This window comes from Thamnophis sirtalis, unplaced genomic scaffold, assembly GCF_051295495.1.
Source record: "Thamnophis sirtalis isolate CommonGarterSnake01/CBP01778 unplaced genomic scaffold, rThaSir2_p1.2 scaffold_3, whole genome shotgun sequence".
Classification (NCBI taxonomy): Eukaryota; Metazoa; Chordata; class Lepidosauria; order Squamata; family Natricidae; genus Thamnophis; species Thamnophis sirtalis.
This window is the reverse complement of record NW_028261383.1, coordinates 10,216,840-10,231,191: the sequence shown is the minus strand read 5'-3', so window position 1 is coordinate 10,231,191 and position 14,352 is coordinate 10,216,840. Positions and strand designations below refer to the sequence as shown.

The following is a 14,352-nucleotide window of genomic DNA, read 5'->3' as shown; positions in this document are numbered from 1 at the left end:
TCTCATCCTCTTTCTCTTTGTCTCTCTGTCTCTCCTTTTCCATTCTTCTGTCACTTTCTCCTTCTCCCTTCTCTCTCCTCTTTGTCTCTTTCTGTCTCTCTCACCCTCTTTTTCTTTGTCTCTCTTCTTCTTTCCCACTCTTCTGTCAATAAGTACTTTCTCCAGTACTCTTAGATCCCAAAGAATTCCCATAGTAGGGAATCCTGTAAGAATATAAAAAGAGCTAAACTCAAAATGATCAGCTTACCATAAGGAATCTGCATTATTAAGAAACCCTACATACATATAGATTGGAAAGAGCTTCAGGTAAAATTATTACCTTAGTTTGAAGGATATGGATCAGAAAGAGAAATAATACTGGATACAAAAAGCAGACTACATACCAGTACTAGGAAGTTATCGACCACACTACTGTTACTTATGTGATTGAGGTGGTAACCAAGTTGATACATGTACAATATAGTTTGGATTCTTCAATCGTGAGGTGCAGGCAATAATATGCTATCTTGGTCTTTCTTGAGTTTGAGTGTTTTCTTGCAGACAAGTTTACTAGTCTGTTACTAGTAGCTTGTTTGGGTAATGAACCATTTGCAAAAATACAACCCATTTCAGAGAGCACCAAGGACCCCTCATTTCAACCCTACAAATATTTTTGTTTATTGGTAATGATATGCTACATCTCCCAAGAATTAGGGTGCATATTTGAAAGGTGCTTTGAAAGCCTCACCTGAAGAGGAGACCTGAAGACCTGTTTTCAATGAATGGGGGAAAGAGGGCAACCTCGCCTATCCCAAAATATCATCATTTAACGACCCCATAATCTCTTGCAGGGTGGAATCAGGGCAACTGAATGGAGCTAGCAGTGTTTAATGGCTGGATGCCCTTCCTGTTGCCAATGGTGTCAAATAGTGGGGCAAGTAAGGGTATGACAGATAGAGGGATATCTCATGCAAATATGGGGGGGAAATTATCAATTTCAGGGTCTCTACAAATGCACAAAGTATGCAGTGAATAGGAAGAACATGACATTTCAAAGCATGGCGGTGAATATAATCTTAATACATGAAAACTCCTAAATGGAATGCAAAGAGAGAAGGATATAATGAAAAGAAGGGAAGAGGAAGAGTACTGTAGATGAGGAAAGCACAGATATTTTTGAGATTGAGGAAATTATTACAAGAGCCTAGTCAAAAGCGTTGTAGGAGTGGTAAGTCTTGAACCCCTCTATGAAAATGGATAAAATGTTTGAGAATGTTAAGGAATAATTTTTAAAAGGCAGCAGGCTGGGGGACTTGATTGAGGTATATAAAATCTCTGAAAAGTGACGTGAAAAAAAGCCTCACAAAATAGCAATAGCAATAGCAGTTAGACTTATATACCACTTCATAGGGCTTTCAGCCCTCTCTAAGAGGTTTACAGAGTCAGCATATTGCCCCCAACAACAATCTGGGTCCTCATTTTACCCACCTCGGAAGGATGGAAGGCTGAGTCAACCCTGAGCTGGTGAGATTTGAACAGCCGAACTGCAGATAACAGTCAGCTGAAGTGGCTGCAGTACAGCACTCTAACAACTGCACCACCTCGGCTCTTACTTACCCTAATGTTAGGGTCCAATGAAGGAGATCCAGAACCGAACAAAGAAAGTCGTTCCTACAGCAATGTGCTTCATAGCATTTGTAAGAAAATGCTATGATTGTCATCAATCTCTGATCTTCATTCAATATGGGCTTCTTTGGTCTTCCATTGAAAATTTACACTGATCCCATCTTGCAAGTTCTTTAGGTTTAATCTTGTCTTAATTTCATACTTTATGAAGATCATTGTTAATTCTGTATTTAACACCTCCTCCTATGGATGTTTCTCCTCAAATTCCTTTATTAAACTGCTCCTATATTTACGTAGCTGTTTTCTCTCATTAAATGAATTCGACTTTGCTCACAGAGGAAATTGCCATCACAGTTTCTTCACTTTTCTGTTTCCTGAGGCAATTTTGTTGTGATAAAAGTTGGTTATTTGGTAACTTTTTCATTTAGCAACATGATTTACTTCAGTATTCCCCCCACCCCTCGCAGGACCTCCATATTGCTCTTCCATAACTTCACACAGCCACACACTGGATGCCAGAGAAACCCATCTTTTATCCCCTCAGATCAGAGGCTGTTGCTCAACAAAAGTGTTTCTTAATATCTTCAGTACAAAAGCTGAAAAGTTCTCTTGGGGAGAGTCACACAGGATTACTGGAGTGTTTTACTAGATGTACAGTATTCCTTTTTTTGTACGTTAGATGTTCTCCACAAGCAGAGAGGAACTGTTAGCTCCATCCCTTCAAACATTCCCCTTCCTGAATATTCCAAATGTCACAATAGCAGTTGAAGTGGGAAGTTTCAGAGAGTCATGGGACTTCAGGGGTTCCCTTAAGATGAAACCACAGACTGGCTCTTGGCCAACATCCACAATTGCCCTCAACTGCCCTCAACTGCCCTCTGGACAACCATCTCCATAAAAAAGGGTCAACCTGTGGGCAGAAGAAGTAGTAATGGATGGAAACATCAAGGAAAGAACCTCATTAGAAATAAGGAGATGTTATCTGATAGGACAATTAATCAGTGGAATGACTTGCCTCCAGAAGTTGTGGGTGCTCCAACACTGGAGATTTTAAAGGAGAAATTGGACAATCATTTGTCTGAAATAGTATTAGGTTTCCTGCCTAACAGGAGGTTGGACTAGAAGACTTCCAAGGTGCCTTCCACTCTGTTATTCTATCTTAAACTCTAAATCTTTATTTTGGTAAATATTCTTCAGAATTTCTCCCTGGGCCCAGAGTTCCCTTAACCATGATTTACTAGTAAGGCATTATTTAATGCATTCTTTGTATTAAATGATCCCATTGTGGCTTAATATTGTCATGAGAATCAAGATTTACAGGTAGTCCTCAATTTACAATAATTCATTTAGTGACTTCAAAGTTACAATGGCACTGAAAAAAGTGGTTTATGACCATTTTCCACACAATCACTGCAGCATCCCTGTGGTCATGTGATCACTTTTTGCGACCTGACAAGGAAAATCAATGGGGAAGCCAGATTCACTTATTATATTACTAATAACTGCAGTGATTCATTTAACAACTGTGGCAAGAAAGGTAATAAAGTAGGACAGAATTCACAAGTGTCTTGGTTTGCAATGAAAAATTTGGGCTTCATTGTGGTCATAAGTTGGTGAATATTTTAAACCATGGTTTATGGGTCAGTGCTGTGTGGGCAGAAAAGGTTCGGAGAAGTGATATTCTTGAGGAAAAGGCAATGTGGAAAAATTGCACGTATAAAAATTTTAATTCTCAGTAAGGACAGTAGAATCTTTTGAAAAGGAGCTAAACCTGTTTTTCCATCGTTTGTCTAATAATTCAGCTATCATTCCAACAAAGATTTGGAGTTCATCTCCTGCTCAATTGTTCATTTTCAACTCAGTATTACAAATGAAAATATGGAGAGAGGTAAGTCATCACCTTCATTTGGGTTTTAAGGGTGAGGATTTTAAGGATTTCCATGTGGTTTCCAGACCTGATTTGACCTTGGAGTAGAGGGAGGGCTGGGGATGATGGTATACTGGGGATGGTTTTCCAACCGAGTCTCACATGGAGAGAAGAGCCACCCATGCCATCCATCAAGAAGACAAGCAACCTGGAATTGAGGAGAAAGTTCCTAACAGTGAGGAAAATTAACCAATGGAACAGCTAGCCTTCAGACGTTGTGAGTGCTTCATCACTGAAGGTTTTTAAGAAGAGACTGGACAGTCACTTGTCTGAAATAGTATAGGATCTCCTGCTTGAGCAGGGCCCTGGGTTCCCAACTCATTTCTCGTCCAGTGTCACACTCAGCATCCCATAGGGGGCGCACTCTATACACACAGAGACAAAAAAAAAACTGGATTTCGCAGAGAATAGCTTTTGCTCCCGAAAGCATCTTGCCCGGTGTTTGCAGGAGAGAGCAGGAAGTGACGTTTCTCACGCCGCTTTCCAGCACCGGCATTCTCTCCAAACGCCGGATCGAACCTTGGAAACGAACGCGGAACATCCTTTCACAAATGCTCCCTTGCGCGCTTTTCTTCTTGCACCAAGTCTGGGCGAGAAATCAATAAATTCCTTCCTTCCTTTCTTTCTTCCATCCGTCCATCCATCCACACAGCAGCCTGGCTTGGGAAGCACCTCCTTCCTGGACCTAGATCCCGAGAGAGCTTCTTTGATCCACTATGACTAGGCTAACTTAAACCCTCCCAAGATTCCAGCTACGGCACTTCCACTCATCTGCTTCACTTCCACTCATCTGCTTCACTTTTTACACAGTGCGGAGGGTGTCTATTTCTGCAAGGTCTATTTCTGGGTGAAAATTGAATTTTGCACAAACTCAGCTCCGGAGGAACCAGGTAAGGTCAAGGCTGGGTGTCTGGGTACTGCATCTGAAGCATTTGCACGTCAGATGATCAGGGCTTCCTGGACTGGAGGCAAGAAAATATTGCCTTCTGCAGAAGGTCCAAGCTGATCCCTGGTCAATATTCCCCTGATAGCTGAGGTGGCACCTATTTGTAAAAGGAAAAGGAAATCCCAAAACACAAGGGTTCTAAACTTTCAAGAGAGACTTGCACATGCTTTCTGATATCCCAATATCTCAGCAGCCGCCAGGAAGTCAAGTTATTCTCCAAAGCACCTGAAGGCAGGACAAGAAGCAATGGATGGAAACTAATCAAGGACATAAGTTACCCAGAATGAAGGAGAAATTTCCTGACAGAATATTTAACCAGTGGAACGACTTGCCTCCAGAATGCTCCACCACTGTGTAGGAAGTTAGCACCCACCCCTCTCCTAGAAGAATGAAATATCCTAGGTAATATTAAAAAGGCAGAATATTGAATTTCCTAGGATGAGAAATGGAGAAATGTTTGTAGGCAGGAAACAGACTCAATCTTAATAGCCCCCCCCCCCACTCGACCTTTGTCAATGGGCCTTTAAGGCCTGGATCAGTCTATTCTACATAACAAAGATCTACCTCCTTCAGGCAGAGCCATAATAGGACCCATCTAGCAACAGAAACTCACCACATGGCACCTGGGAAGATTACAGCAGCCAGCAAGGCTCAATCAAGCTTGGGGCACAAAAGACAGCCTAGAGAGTTGCCCCTGCATGGCCCATTGGAGTCTGACAACCAGTCAGAGTACAAGCTCAAATTCAAAAGCCCAGAGAGCATAAAACCCAGGGATCTCAGCATCTCCTCGCTCTTTTCTTCAAGATCTTGAAGCATGTGATCCTGTCCACCATTAAAACCTTCTTTCAAACAGCCACCATGTTTCCAGTGTCTTCCTCCCCACTTGGAACTGAACCCAGAAGGACATTTCTTCCAACACTGGAAGGTTTTTAGGCGATTGGTCAACCATTTATCTGAAATGGTATAGGTTTTCCTGCCTAAACAGGGTTGGGCTAGAAGACCTCTAAGGTCCCTTCCAACTGTTATTCTATTCTGTTCCTATGTGTACCTGTGGTGGAAGTGACATATATTGTGTCTAATGAATAAGAATTTTGCTATCCCTTTGCAACTATCTTTCGTTAATATTGTGATATGCTGTTTTTGTTATTACCATATTTTTCCAAGTATAAGATGCACCTTTTTCCCTCAAAAAAAAAAGGGTGAAAATCTGGGTGCATCTTATACCCAGAATACAGCATTTTTGGCCTCCTGAAACCCTGCCTCCTTTGCCAAAAATGGCTGTGCATAGCCTTTAGGATGCTTCCAGGGTGCTCCTGGGGGCTGGGAAGGGCAAAAAAGAGCAAAAAAATGGGCTGTTATTTGCTCGTTTATGCCCCAGCCCCCAGGAACACTCTATAAACTTCCTAAAGGCTATGCATGCCTTTTTTTTTTGATAAAAAACGGGCCCATTTCCCAAAAAACAGACCATCTTTTGCTCCTTTTTGCCCCCCAGCAGCACTCTACAAGCCTCCTAAAGGCTATGCATGCAAAAAAAAAAAAAAAGGCCCGTTTTTGGGAGGTCTGCAGAGTGCAAAAACTTTTTTTTTTTAATTGTCTCTTCAAAATTTTGATGTGTTTTATACTTCGGTGCTTCTCTTTGCAAACCACCCAGAGTCAACTCTTGTGGATTTAGGAATGTAGATTGCAAACATATTTAATAATGAAAGAAAGTTCTTGTCAAGTGTTTAGATTATAGGTTTCTGCTCATTTTCATTTTTAGCCTGGAAACTGAAGATACTTCCTATAGAATCCAGTCATGGAGGGGAGAAATTACTCATCCTTGAAGAGATCTGAAGGGGGCTCTCCTTCCCATTCTGCTCCCATAAATGAAAATGGCTTTGTAGATTTAGAAGAGCCTTTGGATTTATTTGGACAATCAGCAAGAACCAGGCAGAACATTCTGAAAGAAGCAGCCACCCATTGCTTTGTCCATTGTTGCCCTTTCAGGGAGCTCTGTTATCAGGATGTTGAGGGACTCCAAGAAGTATGCAGCCGACTCCACCATTTTTATGGTCAATGGCTGAGAGAAGAGGACAGCATGAAAGCTCAGAGGCTGGACTTGGTGGCCCTGCAACAGTCCCTGGGTATCCTGCCCCCAGAGATGGAGGGTTGGGTCTGGAAGTGTAGAGCAGAGACCATCTCCCAGGCAATGACCCTGATTGAAGACTTGCTCCAGAGTGATGTGGAGCAGACATTACAGAGAAAGCAACAGGTGAGATGAACATGAATGAATTCTTACATATTTCCATTCTAATATAATCAGAACAATTTTAATAAAATCATGTCTTCATTAGATAGGTGATTCTATCCTAGCTTGCCTGATAGTTTCCAAGTACAGGTATGTTTCTTTTCCAGTGGGGTTATAGAGTTTGGGCAAGGGCCAGTAATGGTCTCTTTCTTTTGACTGCTATTTCAGGTTCATGAGCCTTTCATGGAGGTGGCCACCCAACCTAAAGCACCAGAGAATGTGCCACATCTCCTTCAAGATCCGGTCTTAGGAGGGATCTCTCAGGAAGACTCATCTCAGAAGATACGGTCAGGTAAAAGAAGGTTCCTTTTGATTTATTGGAGTCCTCAGGAGTATCTAGTATCTGAACCCTTTTTATTCATAAATTTCTTTTACACTAATACTGTGTATTTGTTGGCCTTTGGACATGTTTTTTCTCCAGCTCTTTTAAAACATGTTTTGTTTCCTCTGCCTTTATTTCTCTCAGAAAATGAAACAATTGCACCTGTACCAATGGAAAGGTCTCCTTTTTATGATGAAGCAGAAACAACAGTTCTACTTCCAATTCAGGTAGGAGGAAGATTCCACCTCCCAAACTGCCACATGGTTTATTCAAAGAACATGCAACTCTCTCCAGAGTGATCTGAATATCTTTTCCATAGCTAGTTTATTAGCTCTATTCTTACCAGTTTTTTCAAAGCATAAGCAGCTTTCCAGTAATCTTTTTTTTAAATAAAATTTTTATTTTCAAACAAACACAAACATACAAAACATATAACATAAAAACCTCTTCAACTGCATACAGTGTGTCGATTGGTTACAAGGTCTTTCTGCGTCCTTTCCATAGTCATCATTTGAGCTTTATCAAAATTCACATATTGTCAATCAAATATCTTTGTATACATTTTTATTATACTTCATTTGTTTGATTATCACTATTGTTTCTCCATTTTAAACAAGGTATTCTAAATATGTATCCATTTATATTATAATGATTTATTATATCATCTTCAATATGTCCAATAATAAAGAATTTTTTATATCCTATTCTAAATATTCTATTATTTTAGCATTGATAACATTCTCTAATAATTTTCAATTCCATGTTTTTTCCATTATTAGTATCATCAATCTAATATACATGTATACAAATTGTTATAATTGTTAAACAGCCATTAAGCATAGCTATTATTACATCCTTTTTATGTGAAACATTAAGTTTGAAGTAAATTTATATTATGGCATTTCATTACATCATCCTGAAATCATCAGATGATATTACATCTTTATATTCTATTCTATATAGAATTATTTATCTTTTATAAAAAGGTTTTTCAACATCATCTCCATCATCCTCACTTACAGTTTGTATAAAATTTCATATTATCAATCTAGTATATATATAAATGCTTTATTATCATTCTTAATCATTTATTTGGCTATAGCTATTATTACTTTGTCTTATACATAGTACTCAAAATTTAAATGCATTTAACTAAATTTTACTGTGACATTTCATTTCATCATCCTGTATCCTTCCAGAAATAGTGCAGTCCAATATCTCTTGCCATTTGTAGAATCTGTATTCTAAGTGTTTTCTTGATAAGTCTTATGTGGATTTCTCTTGACAACTTGTTATTCATTGCATATCTTATAAAGATTCAAAACCCTCTATCTGTTCCTTTCATCAGCTTGACTTTTGTTATCGGTGCTTCTGCCGAAATTACTTTCATTGTTTCTGCCAAATTTTCTCCCCTTTCTTCATCTATATTTTGATATCTGAGATAGAGTTCCAGTTCATCGATCTTTCCTTTCCTTATTTCGCACTTATCATTTCTCTCCACTCTCGATTTGCTGTCAGTGTCAACAATTTTCTTATCACTTTCATATTTCTCTGTGGTTTTTTTGAACTCTGTCCTCAAATTTCATCATTGTTTTATAAGTATTCTCAACTCTTCCCTCCATACTTTCTGTATTTTGATCTATAACTTCAAGTCTCTTTTCAATTCTCTCTGTGATTATTAAGACTTTTTGAATTTCTAGCATAATTCTTTGCAATATTAGTCCCTTTTCTTCTTCATATTGGGCCATTTTTCCAGGTTATAGACACGGCCACTAAAACATCCAAGGCTTTTGCTAGGTTTCAAACAAATTCAGTAAAGTTTTTCAGGTCAAAGCTTTCTCTTTCCTTCAAAGAAACACCTGTATAGCCACTGACCCTTTCTGTAAACAAAGCCAGTAGCTTTGTATGTTGCCAAGCCTCTAGCCTCTAGATGGCAGTGTTACATTCTTTCCCTCTGTTTTTGCCTCTCTTTCTAAGCTCCGAACTCCGGAAGAGAAGGAAAAAAAATGTTTAAAGATTATGATCCAGCCGAGCCTTGTGAGGAAAGAAACTTTTAATCCACAAATTCAAAAAATGGAAGAAATATAGAGGAAGAAGGGGAAAAAAAGACCAGTCCAGTTTAAAAGTAAGAGGCATTTGTAAAAAGTCCATCCATAGAAAACAAACAAAATTAAAGGAAAAAAGATAACACGATAGTTTTAAACCAGGGTTAAGTTGCTGCTTTCTTCCTTCTGTCTTCAATTTTATTTTAACTAAGTCTTTTGGGTTTTCTCTTCTCTAATAATAAGGATTTTTCTCACCATTTTGACACACAGTCTCTCCTTTTCTGCTTCCATTTCAGGGGACTGTCCCAATCTTCTGCAGCCATTTTGACTGCTTCTCTTGTAGCCAGTAAAAAGAGCTTTCTCCTGGATTGATCAGGGACTTTGCAATGTCCTTGAGATCAGCAAGACCTCCTCTTCTCTATCACCGTTCCTTCAGAAAGGTTTAGATCCAAAAAGGACTGTCCAGCAACAGAGATATCGACAGCAATCCTGGAGCCCCAAGATTGCATGTCGTGTCATCACGACATCAAGCCCCGCCCCAGCAGCTTTCTACTAATCTGATATACAGTCATTCGTACATTCATAACATCTCAAATTACTTCTGGAGGACTTCTCCCAACAATTGTCCATCCTGTCAGGCGTGCCTCCTTCAGTAACCAAGAACAAAACCTCTCAACTCCATTGTTTAGGAATTAAAAGTACTTTTACTAGTTATGAATATATAGCACCAAAGTAAAGCAAGATCTGAGTCAGAAAAGCGTGAAATCATACATATCAAACATTTGCCCAGCCCCCTCCCTCCAACAACCCTCACCCCATTGCCCAATCTGCAACTCGCTTAGGTGTCATGTGGGTTGCATCATAAGGTTGGTGTTGTGACTCAGCAGATGTCCACTGTGAGTCTTTTCGGAATGCAAGATTAACGATGCAGCTGGGGCTCGTTAGTGGGGTTTTGGAGATAAAAGGACGGATGCTGCCACGCCCCAGTCGCAGGAGTCAACATACGTTCTTTCGTGGGTTTCTTGGTTCGTACAACATTGCTTGTTACACTTGGATAAGTGCTTTCTGTTCCTTGTAACCCTGATTCATGGCTACACTGGAGAAGTGCATTGCTTTGTTTTGCATTCTTGTCGGAGACTTGTATTTATGTTATTTTTGGGCTCGAAGCCAGTTTGAACAGAGAACTGATAAAGAAAGACTTCCTTTTAAGTTGCCTGCCTGCGTTTGTTAAGAGCCGTGAAGGGGGGGGGGGGCAGAACAGGTTGGTATGCAGGACAGTTGGCCTAGACCAGGATCAAACATCGGCCATCAGCATGCACAGAAGATGGTGAGAACAAAACTTCCTTTTTTATTATCCCTCCTGTACCATTTATTCCCATCCCAAATACCATGCCCCCCCCCATTGCCATGGCAGTCAAAAGCAAGTAAGCGAAGCAGAGGCTGACACATCCAGTTGTCCAATGAAGACAGTGTGTCCTAATGAATAACATAATGCATTGGTTAAAATGTGGAATACAAATATCTTAAATACTTGGAGGACCAAGGGAATGTTAGAGTGCAAGTTGCACTTGTCTCTGGAATTGTCTAAGAAGGATGTTAGGGTTGCCATCACTAAGTAAGATTAAAGATCCAACAGAATCAGCAAAAGTTTGTCATTAGGATAGAGATTTTGCAAATATTTTCTGGAACTGTACATTAACAAGGAATGCTTTTGTACTTTAGGTTCTTGTCTCCTTTGAAGATGTAATAGTGTTTTTCTCTGAGGAGGAGTGGGCTCTGCTGGATTTTGACCAAAAATCCCTATATAGAGAGGTCATGCTGGAAAATGCTAAGAATGTGAAGTCCGTGGGTAAGGAATCCCTTTTGCTCTGGGTTCAAATTATTGGAGAAGATATATTTTAATAAGAGATAAGCAGCTTATCGATTTCTCACAGGACATTCATGTCTGTACTTTTCCTGGAGAGAACTGAAATAATTGTATGTGTATTATATCTAGAGCCACATAAGTTTGATGGATGGCTATTTTAATCAAAATAATTATAATAAAAGGTAAGCTGGGTGACTTTCCAAAAGGTCAGGGATGTCACTTAAAAAAATATCTGCACATTGACAATAATTTGATCAGTGAATTGCATTTGAAGATTAGATTGGACAACCACTTGTCTGAAATAGTATAGGGTTTCCTGCTTGAGTAGGGGGTTGGACTAAAAGACCTCCAAGGTGCCTTCCAACTCTGTTACTCTGCTATTCTGCATAATGCAGCAATGCTTGGATCCAAAAATGTACTATGCATACACATCATGACATTCTAGGGAAGAACGTGGTATATATGAAGACTAACACCAGCTAAAAAAGAGGCAACTGTGGATTCACATTGTTTCAAACAGATACTAGTAATAATAATAAGACTTAGAACTTAAATAACTCATTTTTTTCTGTGTTCTTTCTTTTCATTCTGAACAGGTGACAGGCAGGAACCAGAGGATCATAAAAGACCAAGTGTGAATTCTTTTAAAAGAACTGAAACTGAAAAAGAGATATTCCAAAAACAATGCTTACAGAGTGAAAAGAGATTCGATACAGACAGTGATCTCATTTCTCATAAAAGGATCAATACAAAGGAGAAAAGGTTTAAATGCGTGGAGTGTGGAAAAAGCTTTCCAATGAAGTGGCGTCTTACTTCCCATGAAAAAATACATACAGGGGAGAAACCATATCAATGCATGGAATGTGGAAAGTGCTTTGCAATTAGGAGTTACCTTGCTTCCCATAAAAGGATCCATACAGAAGAGAAACCATATAAATGCATGGAGTGTGAAAAGTGCTTTACAATGAGACGTGGTCTTACTTCCCATGCAAGGGTCCACAGAAAGAAGCCATACCAATGCATGGAGTGTGGAAAAAGCTACATTTGCGGTAGGAGCCTTACGTCTCATCTAACAATTCATACAGGGGAGAAACCATATAAGTGCAAGGAATGTGGAAAGTATTTCAACCGTAGTAATTCCCTTCGTTCCCATGAAAGAATCCATACAGGAACGAAACCATATCAATGTATGGTTTGTGGAAAGAGATTCAATAGAGGCAGTGATCTCATTTCTCATAAAACGATCCACACAGGGGAGAAGCCATACACATGCATAGATTGTGGAAAGAGCTTCACCGCCAGTGGTTCCTTTACTATCCATAAAAGGATCCATACGGGAGAGAAACCATATAAATGCATGGAGTGTGGGAAGAGTTTCAACTACAATACTTCTCTTACTTCCCATAAAAGGATCCATACAGGGATGAAACCGTATCAATGCATGGATTGTGGCAAGAGATTCAGACAGGGCAGTTATTTTAGTATGCACAAGAAAATCCACTCAAGGGAGAAACCATATAAATGCACAGACTGTAAAAAGAGCTTTAACAGAAGCAGTTCCCTGATATCACATAGGAGAATCCATTCTGGTGAGAAACCATATCATTGTGTGGACTGTGGAAAAAGTTTCACTGTAAGCAGTTCCCTTAAATCACATAGGAGGATCCACACTGGCGAGAAACCATATCAGTGCCAGGAGTGTGGAAAGAGTTTCAGACACAGCAATTCCCTCTCTTCTCATAAAAGGAACCACACAAGGGAGAATCAACCTACCAGCATATAACACTAAAGGAGCTTTATTCAGAAGTGAACTCATAAAAAGAGCCACTTGAAGGTGGGCCCATATACAGACTTGTAGTGTGGAAAGAACTTCAGTGGTTACATTTTTTATCACAGTGTCAAAATGGAAATGTGGTGGATTATGATTACTAAAAAATGACTTAAGAGTGAAGGAAGGGGAAGAGAAATAATAAAATAGATGGGCCAAATGAAGGAGATTAAAGCTCTATAGAGGGTATGTAAGTCTAGTGCTATTGCTACATTTATTGAGAAAATGTTGTGTTAAATTTATGGTCCAATTTCTTTTTGAATATAATAACCCACAATTGGATATGTAAGAGAAACTCTTTTGATCAACCATATTCAGAGGCCACTGGAAGAAAATGCAATGCGAAGGCTGCTCATTTTCTTAATTAGCTATTAAATAGGCAAAGTTCAAAAGCAGCCATTCAAATGATTGGGGGCTTGGATAGGTTTGTGTCTGGAACCCTTGAGCATGAAAAAATAAATTACCTTGGTAGAAAATATCATCCAATTCAGCTGTTTAGGAAAAGATTTGGAATAGGCAAGAGTGGTTTTCACACTTTTTTTTGTTAGCATCTAATCAAGCATATGAAGAACAAATCATTAGTAAAGGAAACAATTGAGTTGATATTTAAGAATTGAATTCAATAGATCCCTAAGATAATGTATCCACCTAAAAGAGAATATACATTTTATATAGCTCTGCTCCATAATTTTTAGGCTGGATTATTTTTTAATATCAGTATCACAAAATTTAAGAATGTATATTGATATTCATTTATCCAATTGTTTATGTTTATCCTATCAGAAATCAGAATCCTATTTCAGAAACTAATTAAGTTATCAAGAAAATGATATTTCAGTGTTTCCCTGTTGAATAATAAAGAATTTGTACAGTCTTCATTTCAGAAATAGTCTTGTGGCTACTTAAGAGCCAAGGTGGCGCAGTGGTTAAATGCAGCACTGCAGGCTACTGCTAGATCAGCAGGTCAGCGGTTCAAATCTCACCGGCTCAGGGTTGACTCAGCCTTCCATCCTTCCGAGGTGGGTAAAATGAGGACCCAGATTGTTGGGGGCAATATGCTGACTCTCTGTAAACCGCTTAGAGAGGCCTGAAAGGCCTATGAAGCGGTATATAAGTCTACTGCTATTGCTATCTCTGAAGTATTACCGGTACTTGTAACCATATCATTGGCTTTGCTGGCAACCTAAACGATTTGCCTTGGCATTTTTAAACATTATTTGTTTAATATAACTGCCAAGTCTTTAGTTACTGTCCCACCACAGGATGTTTATACCAAAATACATATCATCTTTTAATGACCCCATAGCAACAAATTTTGGGCTCAGTTGTGATAGTAAGTTGAGGACTATCTGTATTTCCCCACACTTCTGCAATTCCTGAGGTAGCTTTTTAAAAAAAAAAATGAGTTGGATGCCTTTGAGAAACATTCCCACTGGGGAAATTCGATTCCTTCTGGATTTTTCTTTCCTTCAGGACTCCCACAGCTTTTCCTCAGAGATGTCACAGCAATCATCTTCTGTCCCTT

At 39.2% G+C, this 14,352-nt stretch overlaps 1 protein-coding gene across 1 annotated transcript; it reads left to right on the top strand.

Moving 5' to 3' along the window:
* Positions 1-4,029: 4,029 nt before the first annotated feature.
* Positions 4,030-13,691, top strand: LOC148047138 (uncharacterized). Its single transcript, XM_087708324.1, has 6 exons — positions 4,030-4,422; positions 6,238-6,729; positions 6,934-7,057; positions 7,232-7,314; positions 10,855-10,981; positions 11,596-13,691. The coding sequence occupies exons 2-6, from the start codon at positions 6,274-6,276 to the stop codon at positions 12,780-12,782; spliced, it is 1,977 nt and encodes a 658-aa protein (XP_087564450.1). The 5' UTR covers positions 4,030-4,422; positions 6,238-6,273; the 3' UTR covers positions 12,783-13,691.
* The last annotated feature ends 661 nt before the right edge of the window (positions 13,692-14,352 follow it).

Bases quoted from the DNA above. Each gene is read 5' to 3' on its own strand.
- LOC148047138 (XM_087708324.1), top strand. From the start codon at position 6,274: ATGGAGGGGAGAAATTACTCATCCTTGAAGAGATCTGAAGGGGGCTCT. The intron at 6,730-6,933 runs GTGAGATGAACA...CTGCTATTTCAG, and splicing joins CATTACAGAGAAAGCAACAG to GTTCATGAGCCTTTCATGGA. The intron at 7,058-7,231 runs GTAAAAGAAGGT...TATTTCTCTCAG, and splicing joins ATCTCAGAAGATACGGTCAG to AAAATGAAACAATTGCACCT.